General features: G+C 44.6%; 1 protein-coding gene across 4 annotated transcripts; it reads right to left on the bottom strand.

Annotated features, from left to right (window-relative positions):
* Positions 1–329: 329 nt before the first annotated feature.
* NPL (N-acetylneuraminate pyruvate lyase) lies at positions 330–25245 on the bottom strand. Of its 4 annotated transcripts, none has more exons than XM_079981624.1 (14): positions 25089–25245; positions 23151–23256; positions 20922–20995; positions 18235–18322; positions 15788–15845; positions 14793–14868; positions 13527–13619; positions 8424–8572; positions 7601–7647; positions 5960–6044; positions 5142–5181; positions 2493–3388; positions 2112–2416; positions 330–514 (listed from the first exon to the last, which is right to left on the bottom strand). In XM_079981624.1, the coding sequence occupies exons 1-12, from the start codon at positions 25174–25176 to the stop codon at positions 3237–3239; spliced, it is 1056 nt and encodes a 351-aa protein (XP_079837750.1). In that variant the 5' UTR covers positions 25177–25245; the 3' UTR covers positions 330–514; positions 2112–2416; positions 2493–3236. The 4 variants fall into 4 exon arrangements, with proteins under 4 accessions (XP_079837750.1, XP_079837751.1, XP_079837749.1 ...); XM_079981625.1 differs by having other exon boundaries at positions 23151–23252; positions 25086–25125; XM_079981623.1 differs by lacking the exon at positions 25089–25245 and adding an exon at positions 23489–24062 and having other exon boundaries at positions 23151–23252.
* Between the last annotated feature and the right edge of the window lie 1045 nt (positions 25246–26290).

Raw genomic sequence — 26290 nt, 5'->3', positions numbered from 1 at the left:
TAAAACAGCTGCTCATCACCAACAGGCCACACAAATTTATTGTGGCACTTTACTTTCTCTTACAATCTGTGTCAAGCAGCAGTTTCTGAACTATAATTAATGGAGACCAACTAAGTTTGTTATACCAATAACAAAAACCAATAACAAACCAATAACTAACTTAGATGGTCTCTAAGGTGCTACTGGAAGGAATTTTAAAATTTTGTTTCGACTACAGCAGACCAACACAGCTACCTACCTCTAACTATAATTAATGGAGTTCTTTGAAAACCTGTTTAGAGTCATTTCTCAATTAGAAGACTTGTGAGCATTCTACCATGAAAGAAACCTTCTGCCCACGAAAAAGACTTTATTTTTGCAGTTTTGAAAGTAAATTTAACAAAGAAATCTCTTTCCTTCTCCCACAGACATTTCATGCATGTTAATACGTTTCAGTTAGGTAACAGGTAAGTTTATAAAATACTTCACACTGTTCATTTTAATCTCTCCAGATCAAGTGTCTCTTGTACATCTTCTTAACAAGTTATTTTGAAGTGTACTATGAGTTGATGGCAGCAACACAGCAATGCTGTCTTTCACAACATGTTGAATAAGCATATACCAAACTCCTTCAAAGTTATCCTAGCTTTTCATTTTCTCCAGTGCTCTGAATTGTTTGTTTTTCCATTAGGACTACATTCTGCATCCTACCCCATCACACCTCAAAATTCAGGATGGTAGCTATTTTCCAATGTTGGGTAATTAGCTGACTAACAGGGATCAACAAGATTAGCATGTCTTAGAGTATTAAATCTTTATTGTCATCAATATACTATTTTTAAAGACCTTAGCATCAGGTTGTAATGCCTGCCCTGTAACGAGAAACCTCAGTAAAGTGTTTCCAGAAAGTTTGTACAAACTTGCATTCCGAGCAGATGTGGTAATAGGATCCTGCTTGGTTACAGCCTCTCCAACATAGTGGACCAATTTGAGTTTGTTTATTATGGAACATTTCTGATGTCCTCCTTGGCAGTGCAGATTGTTTTTTGTAGTTTGCCTCAATTGTTGAGGCTGAAAACCTCAGTAGAAAATAAGTTGTGTTTTTTCCTTTGCCTCCACAGAGGGTTTGAGGCATACCATTCCAATAATCTTGAACTTGTGCTTCATAGACTGTTTAGGGTTTAGTTGTGTGAGTGGGAGCAGTTTGTCTAAAATGATTCTCTTTCATCATGAGGTTATCGCCTCCAACCTTGCACACCTGTATTGATATTTTCCCATGCAAAGTGCACATGATATATCATTTGCCCAATGGTTAATTGTGTGAATGACTTTTAAAAAATAGATTCAGGTAGGTAGCCGTGTTGGTCTGACGCAATCAAAATAAATAAATAAAAATTTAAAAAATTGTCCAGTAGTTCCTTAGACATCAACTACATTTGTTCTGGGTATAAGCTTTCATGTGCATGCACACTTCTTCAGATACACTGAAAGAGAAGTCACCCAACCCTTATATATATAGTGGGAAGGTGGGGTGGGGTTTTTCTCAGAAGGGTAGTAGGAGATGGGTGATTGACTCAATGGGTATGGTAAACCTGTTGATGACTGTAATTAGTCCTACAGGAAAAATCAAAGGATAGTATGCAGATGACCAAAAATAGCTTTAGCATATGTAATGAGACAAGAATCCAATATCTCTATTCAGACCAGGTCTCTCCATAGTTTTCAGTTTAGTTATAGAGATATTGGATTCTTGTCTCATTACATATGCTAAAGCTATTTTTTGGTCATCTGCATACTATCCCTTGCTTTTTACCATACCCATTGAGTCAATCACCCATCTCCTACTACCCTTCTGAGAAAAACCCCACCCTCCCACTATATATAAGGGCCTGGTGACTTCTGTTTCAGTGTATCATGCACACGAAAGCTTACACCAAGAACAAACTTAGTTGGTCTCTAAGGTGCTACCGGACAATTTTTAAAAAAATAAATAGCAGTGTGTGTGGTTGTGTAGAATAATCCAGAGTGGGTGGGAGATTTTAGGCTATGATCCAGATCAGTCCCCCACAGCTGCTATTTGCATTGGAAGAAATGCTCCCATTAGATTAACTTTTAAAAGGCCATTCACACACTTAGCAATGGAACAACATTCAGTAAGAACCGTGTGTGTGCTACAGAATGTTCCCCAGAATTCTTTGCCAGGGGCACAGGTTACTTGTCAGAAAAGTCCAGGTATCTGACCTTGAGATCATAACTGGTATGGAGAATCTGCTGCAGCCATGGGGGTACATAGAACAGCTTCCTACTAACCACGGAGTGGACAGTCACTGCCAATCAGTGTTAACAACGGTCTGACTCAGGATAAGGCTCCCTGATGTGAGTTGTAAAACAACCTGATGGGTGGAGAGGCTTCCTGGCCTCATCTCCAGCCGTAGACCTGTTTCATAGAATCATAGAGTTGGAAGAGACCACAAGGGCCATCGAGTCCAACCCCCTGCCAAGCAGGAAAGCACTGATTTCCTAGAAAGCACTGATTTTGAAGCAAGAGGCTTGAGTCCCACTATTGGATCTTCTCATGAGGAATCACCTCTAGGTGCTCACTGAAGATTGGACCTCCTGGCAGGATAGCTTTAGCTCAGTGTTTCCCAAACTTGGGTCTCCAGCTGTTTTCAGACTACAATTCCCATCATCCCTGACCACTGGCCAAGCTGGCTGAAGCTAATGGCAGTTTGAGTCCAACAATGTCAGCAACTCTACAGGAAGATAGAAAAACAACTTGCAAAAGTTTAGGAACTTCTTGAAATAATGTCGATATTGGAGTTTCCAGAGTCTGGGTTCTGTAAACACAATTCAGGTTTACAAGGTACTAAATCCAGTTATATCACTGTTTGTATTTTTGTGAGGGATATGAAAGTGGCAAGAAAAGCATAAAGGAGTTTGGCAGTCTAAGCTGTGTCTTGATTCCCCAATAGTGCAAAAGAATGATAGACGTTCTGTCAACAGCATCTTCCTATTTTCAAAATAAGCTATTTTCTTCTTATTGGAGAAGCATCATATCCTTGCCAAGCAGCGAAGCAGCTACTGTTTTCCATCCAGGCAAGGTATGTAGAGGGCATCAATGCATAGTCCCTGTTAGGAGTCTTTGAGTAATTTCCTCACGGAAGCTGAGCAGTCAGGATGCATCTCAAGTATGCAAGTGAGACCTGTTCACCAAGTTGCATGGCCCATGTTCCTATGCCCACACTGGATACTTAAAGTCAGCTGTAGCAACAGTTCTTCAGGCTCTCCAGTTTGGGTTTTACACTGGCAATGAACTCCTCAGAGGCACTTGACAGTGGAAGTCGTGGGGGACCCATAGGTATCCCTGAAAGCAGAGTCACGATTGCTTTGGTCTCTGCAACGCCAAAGCCTAGCCAAAAGAAAAAAGGACACAAATCAGTCCACAACAAAGTTTCTGCCCCACTCTATAGTCGATGATGGAGGTCACAGCCACACCATACATTTAAAGCACCCATACCAATTCAAAAGTCATGGACAATCTTAGGAACTGTAGTTTGTTAAGGGTGCTGGGAATTGTAGCTATGTGAGACCAGTACTCTTAAATGACAGTTCCCAAGATTTTGAGGGAAAGCCACAACTGTTACAAGAGTGCTTTACAATGTATAGTGGGGATGTGCCTAAAGTAATTTCTTTTCATAAAAGAGCAGGAGGAGAGAAACCCTATGATTTACTGCCTCTCAGGATGTCTGGCCCTGGCCCCCAACCTTTTAGCCAACTGACTAGTCCCCAACCTTTAATTATTGAATGTTTTTGACAGAAAAGTTAAAACATAATATTGTACTCAGATTTCTTGGGTTTTCCAGTGTTCTAAGCTTTTAGTTTGTTGTAATTCTTACTATAAGGGACGCGGGTTGTGCTGTGGGTTAAACCACAGAGCCTAGGACTTGCCTATCAGGTCGGCGGTTTGAATCCCCGTTGAGCTCCCGTTGCTCAGTCCCAGCTCCTGCCAACCTAGCAGTTCAAAAGCACGTCAGAGTGCAAGTAGATAAATAGGTACCGCTCCAGCAGGAAGGTAAACGGCGTTTCCGTGCGCTGCTCTGGTTTGCCAGAAGCGGCTTAGTCATGCTGGCCATATGACCCAGAAGCTGTACGCCAGCTCCCTTGGCCAATAAAGCGAGATGAGCGCCGCAACCCCAGAGTTGTCCGCAACTGGACCTAATGGTCAGGGGCCCCTTTACCTTTAATTCTTACTATAGCCCTGCAAGTCAGAGAAAAGAACAACCAAATCATAGAATTTAGAGTTGGCAGGCACCACAAGGGTCATCGAGTGCGATCCCCTGGAATTCAGGAATCTTTTGCCCAATGTGATGTCTTCATATTGCAGCTGGGGCAGCAGAAGGCTTGACAGACTGGCCTGCCTAAAGGCTTTCCAGTAAGCTCAATGCAGAGGTGAGATTCCACGTGGGAACTTACTGATTCAACATGACAATGTCATATGAGCTCTCAAAATTCTAGGGCTGACTATACCACACGTGACATGCATTTACTGCCTGACATGGAGCGTTACTGTTGCTAAACATTTGGGGAATCTAGCTAAATTCTATGGCAGCGAACAAGATAATATTACAAATAGATACACAATGGAATATATACAGATGAAATCTGAGGCATAGTTCAAATGTACAAGCTGCTAGATGGTTAGCATAGAGTACATGCACTTTAGTGTAAGCACTTGCGTGCAAATAATTTGTTACTATAATCTTACAGTAGTATTATATATTTTTAAAGAAATGTATTTGGAAAAGAAATCAAAGTCTGAAAATCAAAGCAGTAGGAGAAAACCCATGGGCATAGCCAAGGAGGGGCAGGGAAAGCTCTCCCCCCAAATCAATAAAAACCAATACAAATCTGAGGTTCTGCTCCCCTCCTAACAAAAATCCTGGCTACACCCATGAGAAAAGCTGCATTTGAAGAAAGGGCAAGGGGCAATTTGCAAAGGAAAAATGGAGAAAGAGAGAGTTAAATGGAGTCTTTCAGAACATATCTGCACTTCTTGGGCAATAAAAGCTTTTTTAAAAAAAGGAAATTCAGAAGCATTCAAGCCACGTTGGATAAAGCACGTCTGATGGGCAGAAAAGGATTTGGTCTACTGTGGTACCTACCCTGTGCCATGAAAAAGCTGATTACTTCCTGGGTACTGCACTAAGAGACAGAAAATAAGTTTATTAATTTTATTATAGGTAATAAAAAAAGTGTAGGGCAACTGGAGGTGGTATACATAGTGTTAAACTGGAGGTGGTATACATAGTGTTATCAGGTAATTAGGGGAGAGGGAACCATGAAGGATTGGGAAGGGAAGTGCACACAGGATCTGAGGCGGGTGCAATGAAAGTGTTTATTTAAATTTTTGGCAGAGTGCCAGCTAGGTCATATGGGTCCCACACCAACTGTTTGCAAATACAGGACAGGTGCTCCTCATTCAGCAAGTGATACATGTCAAGAAACCTGTTCCCATTTGCCCATTGTCCCAAGCTGGGTGAAGGGTAAGGGGGAGATGCACACAACCTTTAGAGTGCGTTATCTGTACTGTACAACTTACAGGGGGGGTGGGTTTATACTCCGGGGATAGAGCATAATGCCAAAATCGTGTATAGTCAAAACACAATGGGTTAAATGGTGGGTGGGGTTGCCATTCCCCCCCACCTTTTTTTTGGCTAAGTGTGTAAAGCTGAATAGAGTTGTTGCTGTTGTTGTTGGCATTCATCTGTCTCGAGAGACAATGGAGTGCACCTCCAGGGGTGAAGTCAAACGGCTGGGTTAGCAGCACCAAGGTGACCGCTCTGGGGTGCAAGCCTGGGCAGTGCCTATGCAGGTCCTGGGCTGCCAGCGTAAGTTGGGAGTTACCCGTATACAAAAGGAAGGAGGAATCTGTTATCATACTATGATCCACTGTCATCAGCTTCAGTTAGAAATATCATACCTGATATTTTTGTGCCAAGGAGAGGTCTCCCTTGGCAAAAGCTTCCAGCATTGAGTTATTTGCCTTGCCCAGATAGTTATAGGTGCTGTACAAAAACAAAAGCCAGCAGAGCAAAGGCAGAGTTAGTATTAATATGTGCCGGCATAACTAGAATCGATCGAGCAGAATAGCAAATCTGAAGGTATCCTTCCAGTGCAAAACTGGGAGTTGCTCCTCCACAGAGTAGCATGTCACATGTAAAGGTAAAGGGACCCCTGACCATTATGTCAATGTCATGTGTAATAAGCTATTAAAAGGAGAAAGTGGGAGGGGAGATGCTCCTGCACAGAGTGTGCCCTTTATGGTTATCATTCTAAATTGGGCAAGGAACTTTTTCAGACTCAGAACCTCTGGACAAGTTTCCAGGGGCCACATGACAGTGGTGTCCAGGGCCAAAGGCAAGAATGGGTGGAAAAAGAAATGCAACATTTGCGCAAGAGGCTGCTTTCTTCTCATCCTTCTCTATCCAGGGAAGGAAGAGACGTGATCAGAGTTCAAGGACACCCTCCCTGACAGGCAAAAACACTCAAGCAGGATGCAAAACATATTTGGTTGAGAGTAATCAACCAACGCATTAGCATGCTGAATATGAATGGGCCCTTAGCCACAATACTATTTACTCTAATATGGTCAGCAGGAGAGGGCAGAAGGTGCAGATAATAAGAATTTGCAGGCAAAAAGCTAGACAGGTGTTTCCCAAAGTGGGCAGTACCGCTCCCTGGGGGGCACTGGAATGATCTGGCGGGGGGCAGTAGTAGCCCCAGGTGCAACTGGGGGCATTGAATAAAAATAAGGGGGCAGTGGAAGAGAATAAAATTTTGAAAAACCATTTGTACATGTTTCATCTATTGTGTAATGACGCTTACCGCCAGGTTGGGCGCCGTTCCAGGATGGCAGCAATGCCTCCCCAGATGGCAGTCATCCTGGAGGTGTTGCGTTTTCCCAGGCTTGGGTGAACCTTTTTGGCCTCACCTGATCGCAGCTGGCCTCCCTATTTGGCCAATGGCAGGCAGGCTGCTGCACCAGCCCCGCCCCTGAGCCACTCCCTTTAATCCCAGGGGACTAGTCCACCTCCTCGTCCAGTTTTGAAAAGCCACATGTTTCATCTGTTGTGCAATGAATAAGGTGTCTTATTTACAACATCTTTCTTTACTATGTTGTAGGACATATGTAGAAATATAGATACATAAAAGAATGCAAATTTGTCACGGAATCTTTCTGTTTGTTCATTTCCTGGGGGGGGGGGGCAGGCACTGAGGTTTTTTTCTGAAAAGGAAGCAGTAGGCCAAATAAGTTTGGGAAGCTCTGAGCTATACCAATAAAAAGCAGAAAACTGTTTCAGACATGAAAGTTTTCTTACTCATCACTCAGCTGTATAAACAAAAGCTAGTGCAGGGCTAAAAGCAGCCAGAAAAATGAACTGCAAAATGATCCTCTTTGCTACAAAAGACGCGGCACTGGAACTCATACTTTCTCATCCATGTAAAGATGACTGAGGCTGCTAGCCTAACCCTCCTTACCTGGGAGTAAGTCCTACTGAATTCAATAGGATTTACTTCTGAGTATACATAGTTAGGTTTGTGCTGTGCAAGAGAGACTGACCTTCCAACTGCCCCAGTTGCTCCCATAGCGAGTGCAGCCAGGAGTTGCTGGTTAGGGAAAGACAAAAAATACATCTTTTATTTCCTTGAGAAAACAGTAGAACAACTTGTTGCTGGGAAGACAGTATTCAAAAAGTGATCATGGCCCCTAAAAAAACAGAGGCATTCCTGCTGGGGATGACAGGAGTGGAAATAACAAAATCTGGCCAGAAATTGTTCATGTTTGCCACTACAGCAGCTAGAACTTTATTAGCCCAAAAGTGGAAACAGAAAGAATACTGATAATGGAGGAATGGCAGATGAAGATGATGGACTATGCAGAATTGGCAAAGCGGATGGGGAAAATCCAAAACCAGAGTGACCAAGTGTTCCAGGGAGAATGGAGTAAATTTATTGAATACATAGGCAATCATTGTAAACATATAAAGACACTAGCAGGACTGCGGTAAAGTTTCACAATGTTTAAAAGAAGAAACTTTCTACTTGTGTTTTAAGTTCTAAATAATTTAAGTTAAATGTAGAAGTTACACAATATAAATGTGTGGTTCTAAGATGTGTTTGATAAAAACCAGATGACGGAGCGAAGTCAAAAGTTCAGAAGAGCTAAAAATTTGTAAAAGGTGATACGATGTTATAATATTGTTTTAAAAAATGGAAAATTAATTTTTAAAATTACATAAAAAACAAAAACAAGTGATCATGCCAGCTCTTTGGTAGGCAGAAGATATCCCCAGTAGCACAAAAAGCACTACTTGGTTACATCGCTTTAGGAAGCCATCGTGCCATTCTAGTACACCAGAGTTATTAATATAGAAATGCTTTACCTCATCCACACCATACAGAAGTACAAACTGGCCTCTATCATTTTTCTTCACACACTGCCCAAAATCCAGGAGGTCTTTATCACTGAACTTCACCCCCTTAAAGGTGGGAATCTGCTCTATAATCCCATTTAGCAGTTCTTCGGCATTTACTGAACAGAGAGGGAGAGCAAAAGAGAGGAACACCAACAGGTTTTCAAGTCTTACTGGGAAAAGCACATGACCACATCTGGCAAGAAAACATCACAATAGAGGCTGTGAATCTATCTCAAAATACACTACAAAGAATGTGTTCTTGTGAAAAGGTATAAATCTGGGAAGAATGCCCCCAAAGTTCCCTCTTCCTTATCTGTGGAAGGCAACAGAAATGGAAATACTTGATCAGAATAAACTATAATCTTACACTAGATTTTGCAGACGTCCTCTTGCCTCAGAGCAGGAACTCTGGGAATTGTGGGCCAAGAGGGAGGTAAAGCAATGTTTAACAGACTATTATTGGCACTCTCACAAAGCTACCGTTTCTCTAGCTTTCTGAGGGGAAACCTTGGCCATTACACTGGCTCAAAATTTATATATTTTATAATGAATATAAACAAGGATAATGCCCATAATACATGTCACATGTATGAACAATGCAACTTAGTCCTGATCCACACCATACATTCAAAGCACATCCACTGTGCATTTAAAGCACATGACTTCGCTAAAGAACCATGGGAACTGTGGTTTCTCCTCAAAGAGTTAGTTCCCAGCATGCTTAACAAACAACAGTTCCCAGCACTATTTGAGGGAAGTAATGTGCTTTAAATGTGTCTTGGGTGCACTTCTGAATTCTGCAGATGGTGGAAAGGAGCGTGAGTCTGATCGTCTGACGGACTCGAGCCCCGCGGAGAAACGGGGAAGCGCCAAGGTGAGACGCACACTCCCAAAAAGCCCTGAGAGAGTGCTCAGGGTGTTGAGAGGTCCAGCAGCCTGCAAAAGGGCTCTCCTGCAACCCCCAAACTCCTTTTGTGCTGGAAAGTATGGGGGGGGGGGAGAAGCGGCAGTCAAGCCTGCAGTCATGGCAGTATCACAACTCTGCGGGAGCGAAGCCTTTGCTCAAGCCTGAAGCAGAGATCTTCCAAAAATTACTACCAGACCAATGGAAAGGTAAAGATTTACTTTCGGAATTAATTAATTCCTAAATAATTAATTAGGCGGAATTTGGCGTCAAAAGTCCATTCCCATCTTATTTGTAACTATCACTGCATGGAAACAATTTGCAAGTGAAAAGGTTACTAAATCTTTCTTTGTAATACTTATGGATACTGTCTGCTGATGGGAAAGTTGGAGTATGCTAAAGTTAGGAAAAAGAATGGGAAATGTTTATTGTTCGATTGCAGGGTATTGCAAGTAGGTTGAAACATCAAAAGGCCTTGACTAAACACTTGCAATCAGTAGAAATTTGGATAAATTAAGAGAAATAACAATTGGTTAAGCATGAATATGGAAATGCAGAATAATTTTGTCTATATAAAGAACCAAGAAGAGGGAATGGAGGGAAGTAATGAGGTTTAAAGAACCTCAAAAAAGGTATTTGTGAATTTGGGGATGGGGGGGGGAGTACTATTGTGATTAAATGTGGAATTCAATTGTGAAAATGAATAAAAATTTATTTACAATAAATGTGTCTTGGGTGTGCTCTAAATGATTTGTGTGGATCTGCCCCTAATCAATCACCAGTACACATCAACGTTCTAGTGAGTTTAGCAATATTATTTCCAAAGATGGAATTAGCTTCTACTATGCTCCTTAGAAGAAGCAGCAGCTAATTCCATCTTTGGAAATAATATTGCTAGGGACTGGCAGAAATGACCGGCAGAATCCGAGACCAGGGAGAGGAGTCGGCGGAGGAAGATTGGAAGAAGTTTAAAGACTATTTGCAGAAATATTGTAAAATTAATGAATGTTAGTATGATGTTGGACAGAAATTAAGTGGTTTCCAGCTGTAATGCTTAAGAGATATGGAAAATAAGGTTTTGAAATAAGAAAAAAAAAATCTAAATGGTGAGGATTTGTTGAACAAACGATCTGAATTGGAATATAAGAAAGGGAGGTATGAGGAGGTCTGGAAAATAAGTTAAAAGAAAATAAGTAAATGGAAACTATGTGTTGTTGTTTTTAGTTGTTTTTATTTTTGTATTTTTTGTATTTTTGTTGTTTTTTTTCTTTTTGTTTTACAATGTATTATTTTTGAAAACTTCAATAAATATCTTATAAAAAAAAAAGGAAATAATATTGCTAAACTCACTAGAACGTTGATGTGTACTGGTGATTGATTAGGGGCAGATCTATGCTCCTTAGAGGGACGCGGGTGGTGCTATGGGTTAAACCACAGAGCCTAGGACTTGCTGATCAGAAGGTTGGCGGTTCGAATCCCCGCGACGGAGTAAGCTCCCGTTGCTTGGTCCCTGCTCCTGCCAACCTAGCAGTTCGAAAGCACGTCAAAGTGCAAGTAGATAAATAGGTACCGCCCTGGCAGGAAGGTAAACGGCGTTTCCATGCGCTGCTCTGGTTTGCTAGAAGTGGCTTAGTCATGCTGGCCACATGACCCGGAAGCTGTACACTGGCACCCTCGGCCAATAAAGCGAGATGAGCGCCGCAACACCAGTCAGTCATGACTGGACCCAATGGTCAGGGCCCCCTTTACCTTTACTTTATGCTCCTTAGACCATGTCTCTACTAGTACAATAGATCTGGGGCTATCTTGACCACCACTACATTCTGAAGCACAATCCTATGCATTTGACATTTGCCTAAATTAGTTTCAACACCAAACATACACAGAAAGAGCTGCTGAGACTTCCGGGTTAGCGCGATCGGCTAATGGCGGATTCCCCTCCGAGCTCCGGAGGGGATCGGCTCTGCTGAAGACGGGTCCTACCGCGCCGGCGACGCGGGGACCCTCAGAAACCGCAGGCGCGGAAGCCTGCGGACTTGGTGACTCGGTGGGCACCTTTAAGCGCCCTCCCTGACCCACGAAGAGCCTTTTTAAAGGCTACGGAGAGGGTACGGGGAGCGGCGTGGTGCTGAGAGTAGACCGCTACTTCAGTGGAGCGAAGCCGCATGCCATGGCCGGACAGCGCTGACTTTTTCCCCAAAATTCGTACTGGAAACAAATAACCCGTGAGTAGAATGGAATTTGGACTTTAAAATCTATACCTTTGAATTCGGTACAACCGGGGGATGTGCTAAAGGGAAGTCCGCACCCCCCTATCTACAAACGATCTAAAGCAAGGATCGGTGGACTAAGGTGGAGAGTACTGTTTTTGGTGTTAGATAAAAAATATTTCCATGAGTTTGACAGAAGAAGTCTTTGTGCTGGAGAGAAAGTGAGGAGTTTTGGAAGCTTTTGTGTAACCCCCCCCCCCTCCCGAACCCGGGAGCGTCCTGTGTGTGAGCCGGAGGAAAAAGAACAAGGAGTTTGACAGCTGTCAAAGGAGCTGTCAAACGGGCGGCTAAAATTTAAGAACTTTGTTATTTAATAACTCTCTGAACTAAAAGTGTTGCTTTTGAACTGAGGTGGCTGGAAACAACGTAGTCATAAACAACAAAGTAACGGGCTGTTGGAAAAGGACTATCAAGCAACTGTAATCCCCCTAGGGGGAACTAGAGACATTACAATGGCTGCAGAGGGAAAATTACTGGCAGAAATAGAAAGAATGTTTTTTCTCGTGGGAATCCTGCAAGAGCAGAGTACGGCTATGAACAAAGAACTTATGACCTTGAATCCCAAAACAAACGACTCTGCTGAATGCATAAAGGATTTGTCTGATAAGGAATCTGCAGCTGAACCAGAAAAGACTTTTTTGGAACCGGTGGAGAGAAAAGAAGGAATGGAAAAAGTGCAGGAAAATATCAATCAGAAGCCCATATTGTCAGGAAATAAAGAAGAAGATCTTTGGATTACAAATCTGCGAAAGATGAGAAAGATGAAGGAGGAAGTCCCGGGAGCACTTGGAATAAGGTAAAGGTAAAGGTACCCCTGCCCGTACGGGCCAGTCTTGACAGACTCTGGGGTTGTGCACCCATCTCACTTAAGAGGCCAGGGGCCAGCACTGTCCGGAGACACTTCCGGGTCACGTGGCCAGCGTGACATCGCTGCTCTGGCGAGCCAGAGCCGCACACGGAAACGCCGTTTACCTTCCCGCTGGTAAGCGGTCCCTATTTATCTACTTGCACCCGGAGGTGCTTTCGAACTGCTAGGTTGGCAGGCGCTGGGACCGAGCAGCGGGAGCGCACCCCGCCGCAGGGATTCGAACCGCCGACCTTTTGATCGGCAAGCCCTAGGCGCTGAGGCTTTAACCCGCAGCGCCACCTGCGTCCTTTACTCTTTTGAATATTGGAATTCAAAAGAGTAAAGAAATATGATTGGGACTTCCTCTTTGAGTATGGGAGATCAACTGACCTTTTGCAGCAACTGTTATTAAGTATCTTGGATGGAAGAAAATATGATGTGACTGTGATAGAATTCCTTCGAGACCTGAGGACCAACAAAAAGGGCTACCAACAAAATCAGCAGAGAGAGACTGACAGAGACTTGAAGGCCTCTGATGTGAGGAATCCGGGCTAGGATAATTGCTCGGGAAGGGATGGAAACTGGGGTAGGGAGGGAGGGGAGAACAGAATTTCAAAATTTTATGATTTTTGTATTTGGCCATTATGACATATAATTAACAAAAATACAAAGGGAGAAATTCGTGGAAGGGTAATTAGGTCGACCTTAGGAAAAAAAAAGATTTAATGTTTAAAAGAGAATTGGATAAATTAAATTTGGATAAGTAAAAAGGATTAAGTTTAAAAATAACAATAATATGTTAAAGATGTGAGATAAGAACTTGCTGAACTAATTATTGGAATTGGGATGTATGAAGAGGGGGTGGGGGGAAGTCAGGGAAAGGGGGTAATGAAAATAAGAGTTCAAAAATATATATGTTTTGTTTTTGTTTTTGTTTTATAAAATGTGAAAACCTAATAAAAAATTTTATAAAAAAAAAACAGAAAGAGCTGCTGAGTCCAACTTTTCCCTGAGATGTAATTAGGATGGTCTAGACGAGTAACACTTACTTTTTATACCAGTCAGGGGAGGGATGTGGTAATAATAGAATGGGATGCCTGGGGCTTCAGATGCAACATCCCGCAAGAAGGCAACTAGAGCATCTAAATAAGAGAAGACAAGGAAAGCAATTGAAAACCTGGGTAATTTTGAAGAGCACACCTCATGTGCAATGTAGGCCTATGTGACATGCAAGTAGCAACCCCAAACTGCCTGCACAACTATCCCCCCACCATCCAACACACAGCAAGTTTAAAATTCACTCTTGAAGGGGTGCTGTAGTCACTAATTCATCTGGGTCTTCATCTTCCCAGCTCGGTTGCCAATTGTAAATACGTGGCTGGAGGTGGAGAGACCAAAAAGGAGAGGAGGATTGTTCTAGGCTTTCTTCTGGGATTCCCAAACCACCAGATCTAAATCTGATTCATGCCAGTGAGGATAAATGATGGTAGCATCTCAAATGAGCACAGAATATGTATGCAGGAAGATGCAAGAACAAAAAGACTGCAGACCCGTATCTTCATTATTTGTGAATTGTGAGATGCAAGTCCAGGCTCTATAAAAGTAGAAAACTTCCCAGGAGATTAACTAAGTATGTTCAAAGCTTAGATGCCTCCTTCTGCATGGTACGCAGAGGTGGACCTACAGCCATTACTTTTATCTTCCTCTATATTCATGGAAGGGCATACTCTGCACTCAAAGAAAACACGCACACACACACACACACCCAAAACATTCTGGCTAAGGTAACCTGAAATCTGTACAAAGAAAAATGGGCTTTTGCAGCCTATATAAAGTATGCAAATTTGTATAATTTATCATGCTCATCTTGCATAATTTATTCTGTCTCTGTCAGTCAAGAGGAGAGGCAATGGACTACGGAAGGCACTGAAGCCTCACCTCCTGGTCACTGGAATTCTTATTCAGCCACCACTCTGGTCCATTACCTGATCATTTTAATTTGTGTCTTCCAAGCCACAAGGACTGCAAAGTTGGTTTCTTTCCTTTTCAAACGGAAGCAGAGATCCACAGGAAGGTGAACTTGCCCCCAATGCCACATTTTGTGGCTTTTCTACACTCCCATAGAATACAAAGAGGGAATGTAAATTGAAAAGTAACGGCCAAGGCATTGATTATGCAGCAGTTAACAGAAACAGCTCACATCCTCTGGCTTTACCGCTGCACATCCCAACAACATTGCTCTTCACAGTACTGAAGACCTGCCTGGGATGTGGATGGAAAGAGGGGAGATAATACAGTGGGACCTGCCTCCTCACCTTTCTTCACCTGTTTGAAGAAAGAGGGGGCGATGACAGCGATGCCATCTGCTCCTATTTCTGCTGCATGCTTAGCCTGAAAAGGAAGGAAAGAAATCCTCAGAGATTGGCACCATCACGGAAGTGCTAGAAAAGGAACAGATCACTTGTCTAGTCCTCAATTACATGAGAATTCCCCAGCTAGAGTTATATATACAAAAATAACTGGATCTGCCGATGGTATTGTTTCTATAGACATTCCTGGCTGTTTTGAGAAGGAGATATTCTGATTGCAAAGCAATTCTTTTGGTGGGCTTTATGTGTCTTGATCATCCGCAGTGATCATATGCCAACAATCAGCTACTCCAAGTATCTGCAATGCAAATAACACATAACACTTTTTTTTTTATAGCCGGAACCCACTTACATTTGGTGCAACCATACACTCACCTTATTTTCTTCCTAAAGCTGCTTCCCTGAACCTGGGGCTCTGCAACTGATGTCAGACTCCAACTTCCATCATCTCAAGCCAGCGTGGCCCATGGTCAGGGATGATGGGAGTTGTAGTCCAACAACATCTGGAGAGTACCAGGTTGGGAGAGGCTGCCTTAGAGGGACCAGAAGACCTGCTATCCTTCATAGGAGATGGAATTTCAGCAAGTGTAGCTTCTCAACCCTGCGCTGACAGGAAGGGAGCCATGTGGCATAATGGTTACAGTGTTGGGCTAGGGTGTGGGAGACCAGGGTTCAAATCCCCACTCAGCCATGAAGCTCACTGCCATTGGGTAGCCTTAAGCCACTCATTCACACTCGGCCTAACCTCCCTCACAGGGCTGTTGTGATGATAAAATGTGCAGGAGGAGAATTATATATAGTATGCCACCTTGAGCTCCTTGGAGGGAAGGCGGGAAATAAATGCAATGAATAAATAAATGTAGGCGGGACTGTCTCCTTGTGCAGCCAACGTTCATGGAGGGTAAAAACAGGGGGGAAATACATTAAAAGCACACACTCACCAGTCCCCTTGCTTCTGGTAAACTGAGTGCGCCAACATGAATAATCACGTAATCCAGTCTGCAAAGAAGAAAAGAGGAAAGTGTGTGTGTGTGTGTGTGTGTGTGTGTGTGTGTGTGTGTGTAGTCTTATTGCTGACAGTCAGCAGTGCAAGCATTTCATAATATCTATTTAACTGCAACCTTGTCGAGGACAAACTCATGTATTAAAACCAGGTCCATGTATTTGTACATGTGCATGTATGTCTCTATATCAGGGTGGGGAAACACAGACCCAGAGGTTGCATAAGGTCTCAGCCGCGTTGTCTCCAGCTATTTTTGCCAGGGTGGGATGTGCCCCCGAGCCATGACAATGCTGCTTGCTTGCCTGAATGGAGGATAGAGAGTGTGAGGGAAAGCAGCCTCTCGGCTTGAAAAGGTCCCCCTGATCTAATAACTTGGAATAGAAAATCTGCTTTGCTGAGAGGCAATTAAGAATCAACAGAAAAGCAGAGGAGGACACTTGATTCCTTCCTCAGACATTTCCAGTCCAAACTGCTCCATAGCTTTCCCTCTCCCTTGATAGTGTTTCACTTGCTTTCAAATGATCTGTTCTAAAGCAACTTGAAGAAGAAGAAGAGGAGGAGAGCATTGGGCCTTAATGTGCAGTTAGCCTCTCAGTGCACACACATCAGCATACAGACATGTGTTCATCACATGTGACAACGTGCAACACAGGGATATATGCCATTTAGTCCAGTGAAGAGGCATATTTATGCAGAAATGCAGGTATTTCAAAAAGCTGAACAGCAAAATGGAACACAGAGCAAAAGTAGAATGCTGTCAAAATCTGTAGGCCATGTTTCAAAAACTTGTAGGGGAAAAGGAGCATATTGAGTCACACACCCCCCCCTTTAGGAGTGCCCCAGAAACTCTTCTCTGAAGATTTGTGCCTTCACTTAGCAAGATTTAAACCCAGCTTAATCAAAAATAAATATCTTAAGTGGTTTACATAAAGTACTATAAATATTCATAAGAGAACACCAATTAAGAAAAAAGAATGTATGATATTCAGTGGGAAAGCCAGGAGTCACAGGACCATGAAAAGAGCTCTGCAGGATCAGACACATGGCCCGTCCACGCGGTCCAGTGTCCTGTTCTCACTGCGGCCGGCCAGGTGCCTCACCTGAGCTCCACAGCGCTCTCCCCACTGGGAGTCCCAGCCACTGGCATTCAGAGACACAAGGACTCTGGCTGTGGAGGTGGAACATCACCACCATACAAAGCATCACCGTTGGCAGATGCTACCTATGCCATGTGGAATGGTAAAAATTATTATTTGGCCCACTCACAGCCGCTTTACAGGTGACATCCACGCGCTCTTATAGAATCAGAGGATTATAGCTATTTAAAGTTTAAGCAGTAGTCAAGGTAGCAAATTAAAAAGACAATGAAAGGGGGCTGCATCAAAGCCGTTTGAAATTGCTTTTAGCAAGCTTTTTGAAGGGGAGATTAATCTCTAAAAGCAGAAACCAATATATCCACAGACTGTTAGTACAGTGGTACCTCGGGTTAAGTACTTAATTCATTCTGGAGGTCCGTACTTAACCTGAAACTGTTGTTAACCTGAAGCACCACTTTAGCTAATGGGGCCTCCTGCTGCTGCTGCGCCGCTGGAGCACAATTTTTGTTCTCATCTTGAAGCAAAGTTCTTAACCTGAAAAACTATTTCTGGGTTAGCAGAGTCTGTAACCTGAAGCGTCTGTAACCTGAAGCATATGTAACCCGAGGTACCACTGTATTACGAAGTTAACATCTGCAAGTAGAAGGAAAAGGATTTTTAAAAGCTTTCATGCTCTGTGTGCTCTGCCCTCCAGTGATTTCTACATAATTCATACATAGAATCATAGAATCACAGAATTGTAGAATTGGAAGGGACCCCAAGGGTCATCTAGTCCAACCCCCTGCAATGGAAGAATCTCAGCTAGATGCACGGTCATGCAACCTTTGCTTTAAAAACCTCCAAGGAAGGAGAGTCCACCACCTTCTGAGGAAATCTGTTCCACTGTCATAAAAGGTAAAGCTATTCTTTCATCTCTGAACCAGTATCATCGCAGGCCAAGCATTCTGTCTTAAAGAAACAACACTCTTTCTTTCCCCATATCCCGCCTCTCCATCCTTATTTTCAGCCTGCAAGGAATGGCATAGACACAAACAAGACAGACAGCTCTCCTCCGATAAATATCCACTTTTACTTTCCTTGTTTTCTTTGAGCAATGAGAAGAAATAAAGAAATCTGCTGGAGATGACATACTGCAGCTTGCTACTTTCAACAGTAGTCTCTCCCTGGCCTTTAAAGGGGGAAAAAAGGAAGGAAACAGAACACAGATTTCACAATCAACTGTCTTTGCTTAGATAGCCAGTGATTTCCATGAAACACACCAATCTGCCCCCCCCCCCCAGTTACTCACTTATCTTTGCCCTTAGTCACCCACTCTTCGGCCAGCTGCTTCCTCTCCTGAACGCTCAGGGACAGGCCTTCTCCTGTAGTTCCATTTACTGTGACCAAAAAAGGAAAAGATGGAAGTATTTGCACACATAGAAAGAAGAGATTTTTATTTTTTATTTCTTTGCAGGGGGAATGATTACTTCAGCATGTTTGCAGGAAGCCTTGCTTCACAGCTAATAATAATAATAAATAATAAATTTTTATTTATATCCCGCCCTCCCCAGCCAAGACTCAGGGCTCAGGGCGGCTAACAACCAATAATAAAAACAAGTTGATTAAAATACAATTTAAAAGATTAAGATACAACATTAAAACATTAGGATGCAGCCTCTTCACAGGAGGAGAAAGAAAAAAGAAAGAGGGGGAGGGAATCAAATTGGCTCCAAGCCAAAGGCCAGGCAGAACAACTCTGTCTTACAGGCCCTGCAGATAGAAATCAGATCCCACAGGGCCCTGGTCTCATGAGACACAGCGTTCCACCAGGCCGGGGCCAGTGCTGAAAAGGCCCTGGCTCTGATTGAGGCTAATCTGACTTCCTCTAGGGTGTTGCTATTTATGGGCCTTAAGGTCCTCCGTGGGGCAGACCGGGAGAGGCTGTTCCGTAGGTACGAAGGTCCTAGGCCGTGAAGGGCTTTAAAGGTCAAAACCAGCACCTTAAATCTGACCCTGTACTCCACTGGGAGCCAGTGCAGCTGGAAAAGCACTGGGTGAATATGCTCCCATGGCAGGGACCCTGTGAGGAGCCTCGTGGGGTGCATTGCAGGAACATAGCAAGCTGCCTTATCAGGGCCAGCCCACTCATGAGGAAAGGTGAAGCGACTGCCTCAGGCAGGAGAACCCACAGGGGCAGCAGTTCTGACCTCCAAGGAATGTATTAGCGGTGGCAGCAGCAGCACACCCCATGCCACCTGTACAGCGGCCTCTTGGCCAATAGGAGGCACTGCTGATCTCCTCCCACCATCTATCTCAATGTAGATCTTTAGTCCCCCCTGTTCCTGATGTAGATCTTTGCTCACCCCTTCTTCCTTGGAGGGGTGGGGTGGGTGCCATTTTGTGGTTTACTGCAGGGGCCAAAATGTCTTGTGCCTTATACTGGGTCAGATCTGTTGGCCCATGGTACAAGGGCTAAAGTTCACAGAGAGGTTTTAAAAAAATCAATCTCTCTTCCTAGGGAACCCTGGGAATTATAGCTTTGCGAGAAGGAATAAGGGTCTCCAAACAACTCTCAGCACAGTTAACTACAGTTCCCACAATTCTTTGGGGGAAGCAGGCACATGGGACCTATCACAGCAGAAACTTCCATGGAGAAGGCTCCGATTCAGAAACAAGTACCTACAAAAACCGCACGCTGCAACAATAAATTAGCCATTTCAGTTGTCATAGGCTTCCCTGGAGTGAATATGGGCAGCCAAGTTATCTACCAGACTGTGCATAGACTCTTTTGATAAGAAGAGCTCTGCTGCATCAATCAGACCAAGGGCCAGCATCCCATTTCCCATAGTGGCCAATCAGATGCCTTCCTACATTGCAGGGGCTGGACTAGATGACACTTGAGGTCCCTTTCACCTGTACAATTCTATGCCTCTGGAAAGCCTAGAGTACAATAGCACTCTCCTGCTGTTGCTCCCCAAACTGACACATTCAGAGGCGTGGTATTCTAATCCTGAAGGTAATGACCGCTCCCCACTTAAAACGGGGGGCGCCCTTTGCGTGGACGCGTGCAGCCCTGGATCTGGAGTGGCCCCATCAGCATAGGCTTTGCCTTCCCTCAGGTGGGATACCTGGAGGTCCCCGCCTACCCCAGTGAGTTGCCCAATCCCACCTGGGGGAAGCGTTGCCAGGGAAACCAGGCCAGGTAGGGGGAGGGATTACCTGCCCACACAATAGAGGGTGGATCTTAATTGGTAATCCTCACTTGGCTCCAGAGCTTCTCCCACCCTACCCACCCTCAGTTAATGTCTTCTTTTGCAGGTTAACTTTTCTTCATAGGTTTTGCAGGTTAACCTGTCTCCACAGGTATGCGGGCGCTGCTACGATAAGGTCGCTGTTGAAGGGCCGGAAAGGAATTTCCCTGCATTGGCAGGTTTCGCCTTTCCCGTAGCAAAACGTCACAACTTTGGCGGTATCAGGCCTTGGGCGGAATCCTTTAGTCCATCTTCCTCTTTGCGGCGGCGATACCAGGGTTCCCCGTTAAAGGGGTTTTTGAAGGGAGGCTTTGGCCGTACGCTGAAAGGTCGTCATTGCTCTCCCCTGCGGCGGCGTAACGGGGGCGGCTATCTCTGCTTGAACATATGTTCTCCAGAGCCGGCCCATCTCCCCCCCCACACACTGGATAACCCTGATGCTCCCTAGGTCCCTGGCTGGGGACTAGGGAGGGAGAACGCCCAATGCCTGAGCCAAGGTCTACCCACATTTGAAATTTAATAAAGTTGTGGCCAATTTAATCCCATAGCATGTTGTCTAGAGTCGTTATTCCACATGACGGGGGGGGGGGGGACCGCTCGGGATCTGGGGACTCCGCCTGTCCACGCAATATAAAGTTATCACGACATATTGTGTCATCTTAGATGTCCTGGGCTGAAATGATAGCCATTTCTGTGTAGGAGACAGTCCACACAAAAGCAAATGGTCTCATAAGCCATATCTTACCAAAGACATTCTTCACACCTTGCTCATTTATCAGGTAGTCCACATATTGGCCAATCACAGAGAGGTTGATTTCTCTGAAGAAAGGAACACAAGACAGGAAGCATGATCACCTATATCCGTAACTGAAAAGAAAAACCCAGAATGTGAAGTGCCGGGCAGGTACACATGAAAACTGGACCTGAACAACCAATCTTCCCTCACCAGACAGATCACAGAATCATATGATAAAAGGCATCACTCCCTGCAGGACGCTAATGCCATATTAATTTTGTTTCCATTCACAGTTTTTCTGGTGTTTTCACAAATGACACAAAAACAGAAACCAGAAAGCCAAAGAAAGGAGAGCCCAGAGCATGAAAACGTTCAACCATGTTTTTCAGGCTGCAAAAGCTGTTGTCCCCTCCTTGTTCCTGTTTCCCCCCTGCTATCTCCGGATAGCTTTCCAACTCCGAATGGGAGCAGCAGGAAAACACCGTCTGCCTGACGTCACCAGGTTTTGCCAAGAGCAGAGGGCTTGGGAACTCTGTTCTGTCTAGCTGCCGGTCCAAGTGGGGCTTCTGGATGCAGAGCAAGCAGCAAGCCAAACAGGGAAGCCCATCTGTTTTCCCGTTTCCCACCCCGTCCCACTTGGAAGAAGCCCCAGTCCATCCTGCCTCTTTGAAAGGCATTGGCCACAGGAGCAGGAGGAAGTCCTGGGCCACAGGGGGTCTGGCTCCAAGGTCACCTCACTTGTTTGTACCAAGGTCAGCGTTGTTAATAAGTGCCTCACCCCTTGCTGACGGAAGCAAACTAGTGATCTGTGAAGATGGGTCACATTCTTGAAAAGAGAATGGCTGACCAACAACACTGTCTGTTTTTCCTTCCTGATAAACTCTGGGTAGTTCTGTTCAGCTCTTAATCTTAAGCTTGCCGGGTTGTGCTGGGCTCCAGAAGCCAGAGAGGCAGCACAGGAATAAGCAAGAGTCTGTTTTTAAAATTTAGTTTTCTTTTGATAAATGGGGCCGGGGGAGGGGGGCTATCATTATGGTTTATTCCAATGGTGGGCCAATTACCTACATTAAAGGGAGCCTTCTGAACTTTAGGTGGAAGTGAGAATTGTGATTTTTCCATTGATTAAATAGGCAGGCAGTTTCCTGAATTCACCAGGCAGGGAGTGTTTGGTGACTCTATTGAATGCCTGTCATCTCCCCTACCAGGCAAGAGATCCTAACTATACAATCTTAACAGTTAAGGTTTAACTAATCTGTGTTCAATGACTGCCCAAGCATGCATGGTTGCTTAAGAACGGATGAAAGGATCAGACCAAGGTCTACCCAGTCCAGCACTATTTGCAAGAATTCCAGCAACCAGCATGCATTGGGTTGGCCACTAGAAACTGGATAATGCAGGGAGGCAGACTGCCCACTCCTAGTCTACGCTACACTAGAATAATATATCTGCAAAGGATTGGATCCAAACACCTGCTGCAGATCAGGATCCTCCACATCTTACAAAGGAGCCCACTTGGGCGAGGAGCTAAAGAGGAACTTCAGGCATCTGCAAGGGACTGTGTGCAACCTTTGGGACGTTGGGTTCCCTCTCCTCGGAACAGCAGGTCACAGGGCCACTTCACAAATTGCTTTAGAAACACCTCTCCATTTCAAAAGTGGTTGCCATAGATAAATGGTGACTCCTTAGGTCAGCCATCCAAAAGCCCTCAACATTCTTCTGAATATAAGTCCAGTCAGCCTTTGCCATGCCCTAGTGGAGTGGGTCTTTGAATTCTGGTATTCAGGTACACAGAGCCATACAGAGTAACTTTGTAAGTTATGTATTTCACACACACTAGAGGTTCTTGCTCTGAGGAATTTAAAGAAGGGGAGGCAGCAGTAGTGCCCACTTGGAGGGGAGGAATGGGAAAGGAAGAGATAACAGTCCAAGTGCAAATAAGCAGCACACTGCCTCTGAAGCAGTGTAAACAGATACCTCAAGCAAGTGAGCCAAGCTATCTGCTTAAGAGGGACAAAAACTTAGTATTTTGTAGTTGCAGAGAAGTTGTGCTCTAAAATTTGATGGCAAGACCCAACACACTGGTTAATTATTGCCATTTTAAATCCAATCTCCCCCTTTCTGTTGCAAGACATGTGCAGATAGGCAATGAAGGATATGATAAAACGAATCACGATCTGTGCCTGTGATTTATTTAAGAGCCCATCAAACCGTTGCTTTGAAGGCCAAGGAGATAGTTACCCTTCCGGAGTCATTGGCGTGACAGTGGCTGCCACCACACCCTGCAGTTTCTTCTGGGCTGCCATAGAGCGGTTGGGGTGGAGTCCGAGAAAGAGAAGAGCCCTGGTTGTGACAGGAAAATAGGCTGATGTTGAGTAGCCCTCTCTTAACCCTTACAGACAGAGTCCAGGACAGAGTGAACTTTCTATTGTTTTTTCAAAAACAATATGCATTTTTGGCAAACATTCAGCAACAAGACAAATAAACAGCCACCCAAGAGCACATAACGTACCTTGCCTCATGACTGCATTTTTAGTTTTTAAAAGCTCTTATTGCTTTTAATGGCTGTACAGTGGTACCTCTGGTTGTGAACAGGATCCGTTCTGGAGGCTCGTTCGCAACATGAAAAGCCCACAACCTGAAGCGCCATATCTGCGCAGCGTGATTTGGCGCTTGTGTGCATGTGTGAAGCACGATTTAGTGCTTGCGTGCATGCGCGAGCAGCGAAACCCAGAAGTAACCCTTTCCGGTACTTCCGGGTCGCCGCGGGACGCAACCTGAAAAACATAACACGAAGCAAACATAACATGAGGTATGACTGTATTTGTTTTGCAAGCCACCCTAGAGAGCCTATGTTCTGGGAATCCTATATGGATTTCATGATGCAGTAAGTAAATGCATATGGCATTCACTTCCACAATAATGGAAGCTGCTGGTGGAGGGAAAAGGAAAGGAAAAGGCTGTTGCCCTTTATGCTCTGCTTGTGGGCATCTTGGATACATCTGGTTGGTCACTGGATGAAACAGGATCCTGGCCAGAACCAGTATTCCTAATTCAGACGTTACAGAGAAATAGAACTGAGTATCATTAATGTACTAATGACACCTTGCTCAGAATTCCCTCATGGCTACTCTCAATGGATTCATGTAGATATTAGACAGATATTCATAGAATCATAGAGTTGGAAGAGACCACAAGGGCCATCGAGTCCAACCCCCTGCCAAGCAATAGACAGGGGAGAAGATGATACCACCACAGTTATAGGTGGAGCCCAGTCATGTGGTCCCAAATATCTGAAGGAGCGAGGACTCTTTCCATACGCACCTGCCTGGATATTATAATCGGTGCTATTAGCAGTGCTTGCTGCCTTCTAAGGCCTGCAGGATGAACACCCATAACATGACTTTCTCAGTGGTGGTTCCTCCCTGCCAACAAACATCTAGTGCCATCATTGTTCACTGTGGCTTGGTTCAAATACACATCTTTGCCCAGGTCTTGCGCAAGAGGGAGATAGTGCTATAAGATCTTGCTGTTACTGAGTTGCAGTAACCTTGAGGTGAAGGGTGGGCTATAAATCCAAATGACTATCTTATCTCTCTATCTAAACTGCTGACTTTCACATTTCAAAGGTAGAGTGACCATTGCTTCTTTGGGTCCCTAAGTGTTTGTGTTTTCAAAGAACTTCATGAAATCACCCTCAAGATTCAACAACTTCTTGCACAAGAAGGCACTTCTACCGCACCCTTTCCTTCTCCTCTGCCTTTGAAAACCAAACCAGACCACAGCCCTTCAGCCTGAAAAAGAAGTGGACAAACCACTTTGTGACTTTCACTCCACCAGCCATAACTAAAGGAAGCAATAAGACGGACAGCTGCAGTTTTGCATTTTGCACACAAACTGTCTTCCTGGACTGTCTTGAACCAAAATGAAAACACCATTGCTGTTGTTTTAAAAAAGATACACTATTGCTTCAGGGCATTCCTGCCTGTGCAGGGCAGCACGCACTCCTCCTATGTTACAGATGACCAGTCCCCGGGACCATGGCATAGCAAAGCAATAACCTCGCCCTCTTCACTGCCCAGGAGCCCTGAACTAGGGTCCTCCTTTGCCAAGCAAGCTGGTACCACGCGCAACCCAACCACCGGCAGCCATGCAAACGGCACCCCGCTCTCTCACCTGCCCAGCCGAGGAAGTTCTGCTGCCGGCTTCTACGAATCCGGCGGCTTTGCTGCTGCTTTAAAAGAAATAAATAAACATTACTGAGCATGCCCACAAGTTTCGAGCATGCTCAGAACAAAGAGGCGAATTCACTGCCCTACATTAAGCAGTTCAAGGCAGCTGCCGGAGTTTGCTGGCTGAGAGTGAAAACGGAATTGTAAATGCAGGCTCAGCAGGGTGAAATTAAGACATACATCAGGCATAGGGACATACCCAGTTTTCTGGAATGAGCAGCAACTTTTTGATTTCAGAGATATTGCATTATACACGCACATGCACAAAATATGATTTTTATCCCTCCCAAATTCTAAAATCCATAGTAAATAGTAACATCAACAGCACAATTCTATACAGGTTTAATCATTAGGAAGCCTCGTTTAGATTGGAAAAAGGTAAAAGGCGGATCTAGAAGGATCCTCGTGAATTCATATAATTTTTTCATTCAAATTAAATAAAACCACCATGATACTGTAGACTATGTCTTACTCTGTAGACAGCATCAAAAAAATCACGCAGCCAGTATTTCGTGGGGCCGCAGGGGCGCAAAAACATGTTTAAAAAACACGGATCCTCATGGATCCTCATGATTTTTGCACAAGACCAGCCCAAAGTCACCATCAGTTCAAACATCATGGCCAGGGGCACAGCATCCACCACAAAAATCACGGATCCACGGCTTCCTGGCCATAAGGTAAAGGTAAAGGTACCCCTGCCCGTACGGGCCAGTGACAGACTCTGGGGTTGTGCGCCCATCTCACTTAAGAGGCCAGGGGCCAGCGCTGTCCGGAGACACTTCCGGGTCACGTGGCCAGCGTGACATCGCTGCTCTGGCGAGCCAGAGCCGCACACGGAAACGCCGTTTACCTTCCCGCTGGTAAGCGGTCCCTATTTATCTACTTGCACCCGGAGGTGCTTTCGAACTGCTAGGTTGGCAGGCGCTGGGACCGAGCAGCGGGAGCGCACCCCGCCGCAGGGATTCGAACCGCTGACCTTTCGATCGGCAAGCCCTAGGCGCTGAGGCTTTAACCCACAGCGCCACCTGCGTCCCTGGCCTTCCTGGCCATACAGTAGCCCAAAAACGTGGTTTTGAAGCACGGATCCTCATGGATCCTCACGCTTTTCGCATTAGGCCAACCCAAACTCACCGTCAAATCACATATCAT

The sequence above is a fragment of the Podarcis cretensis genome (genome assembly GCF_951804945.1).
Source record: "Podarcis cretensis genome assembly, chromosome: 6".
NCBI lineage: Eukaryota > Metazoa > Chordata > Lepidosauria > Squamata > Lacertidae > Podarcis > Podarcis cretensis.
This window is presented reverse-complemented; position numbering and strand designations above follow the sequence as displayed.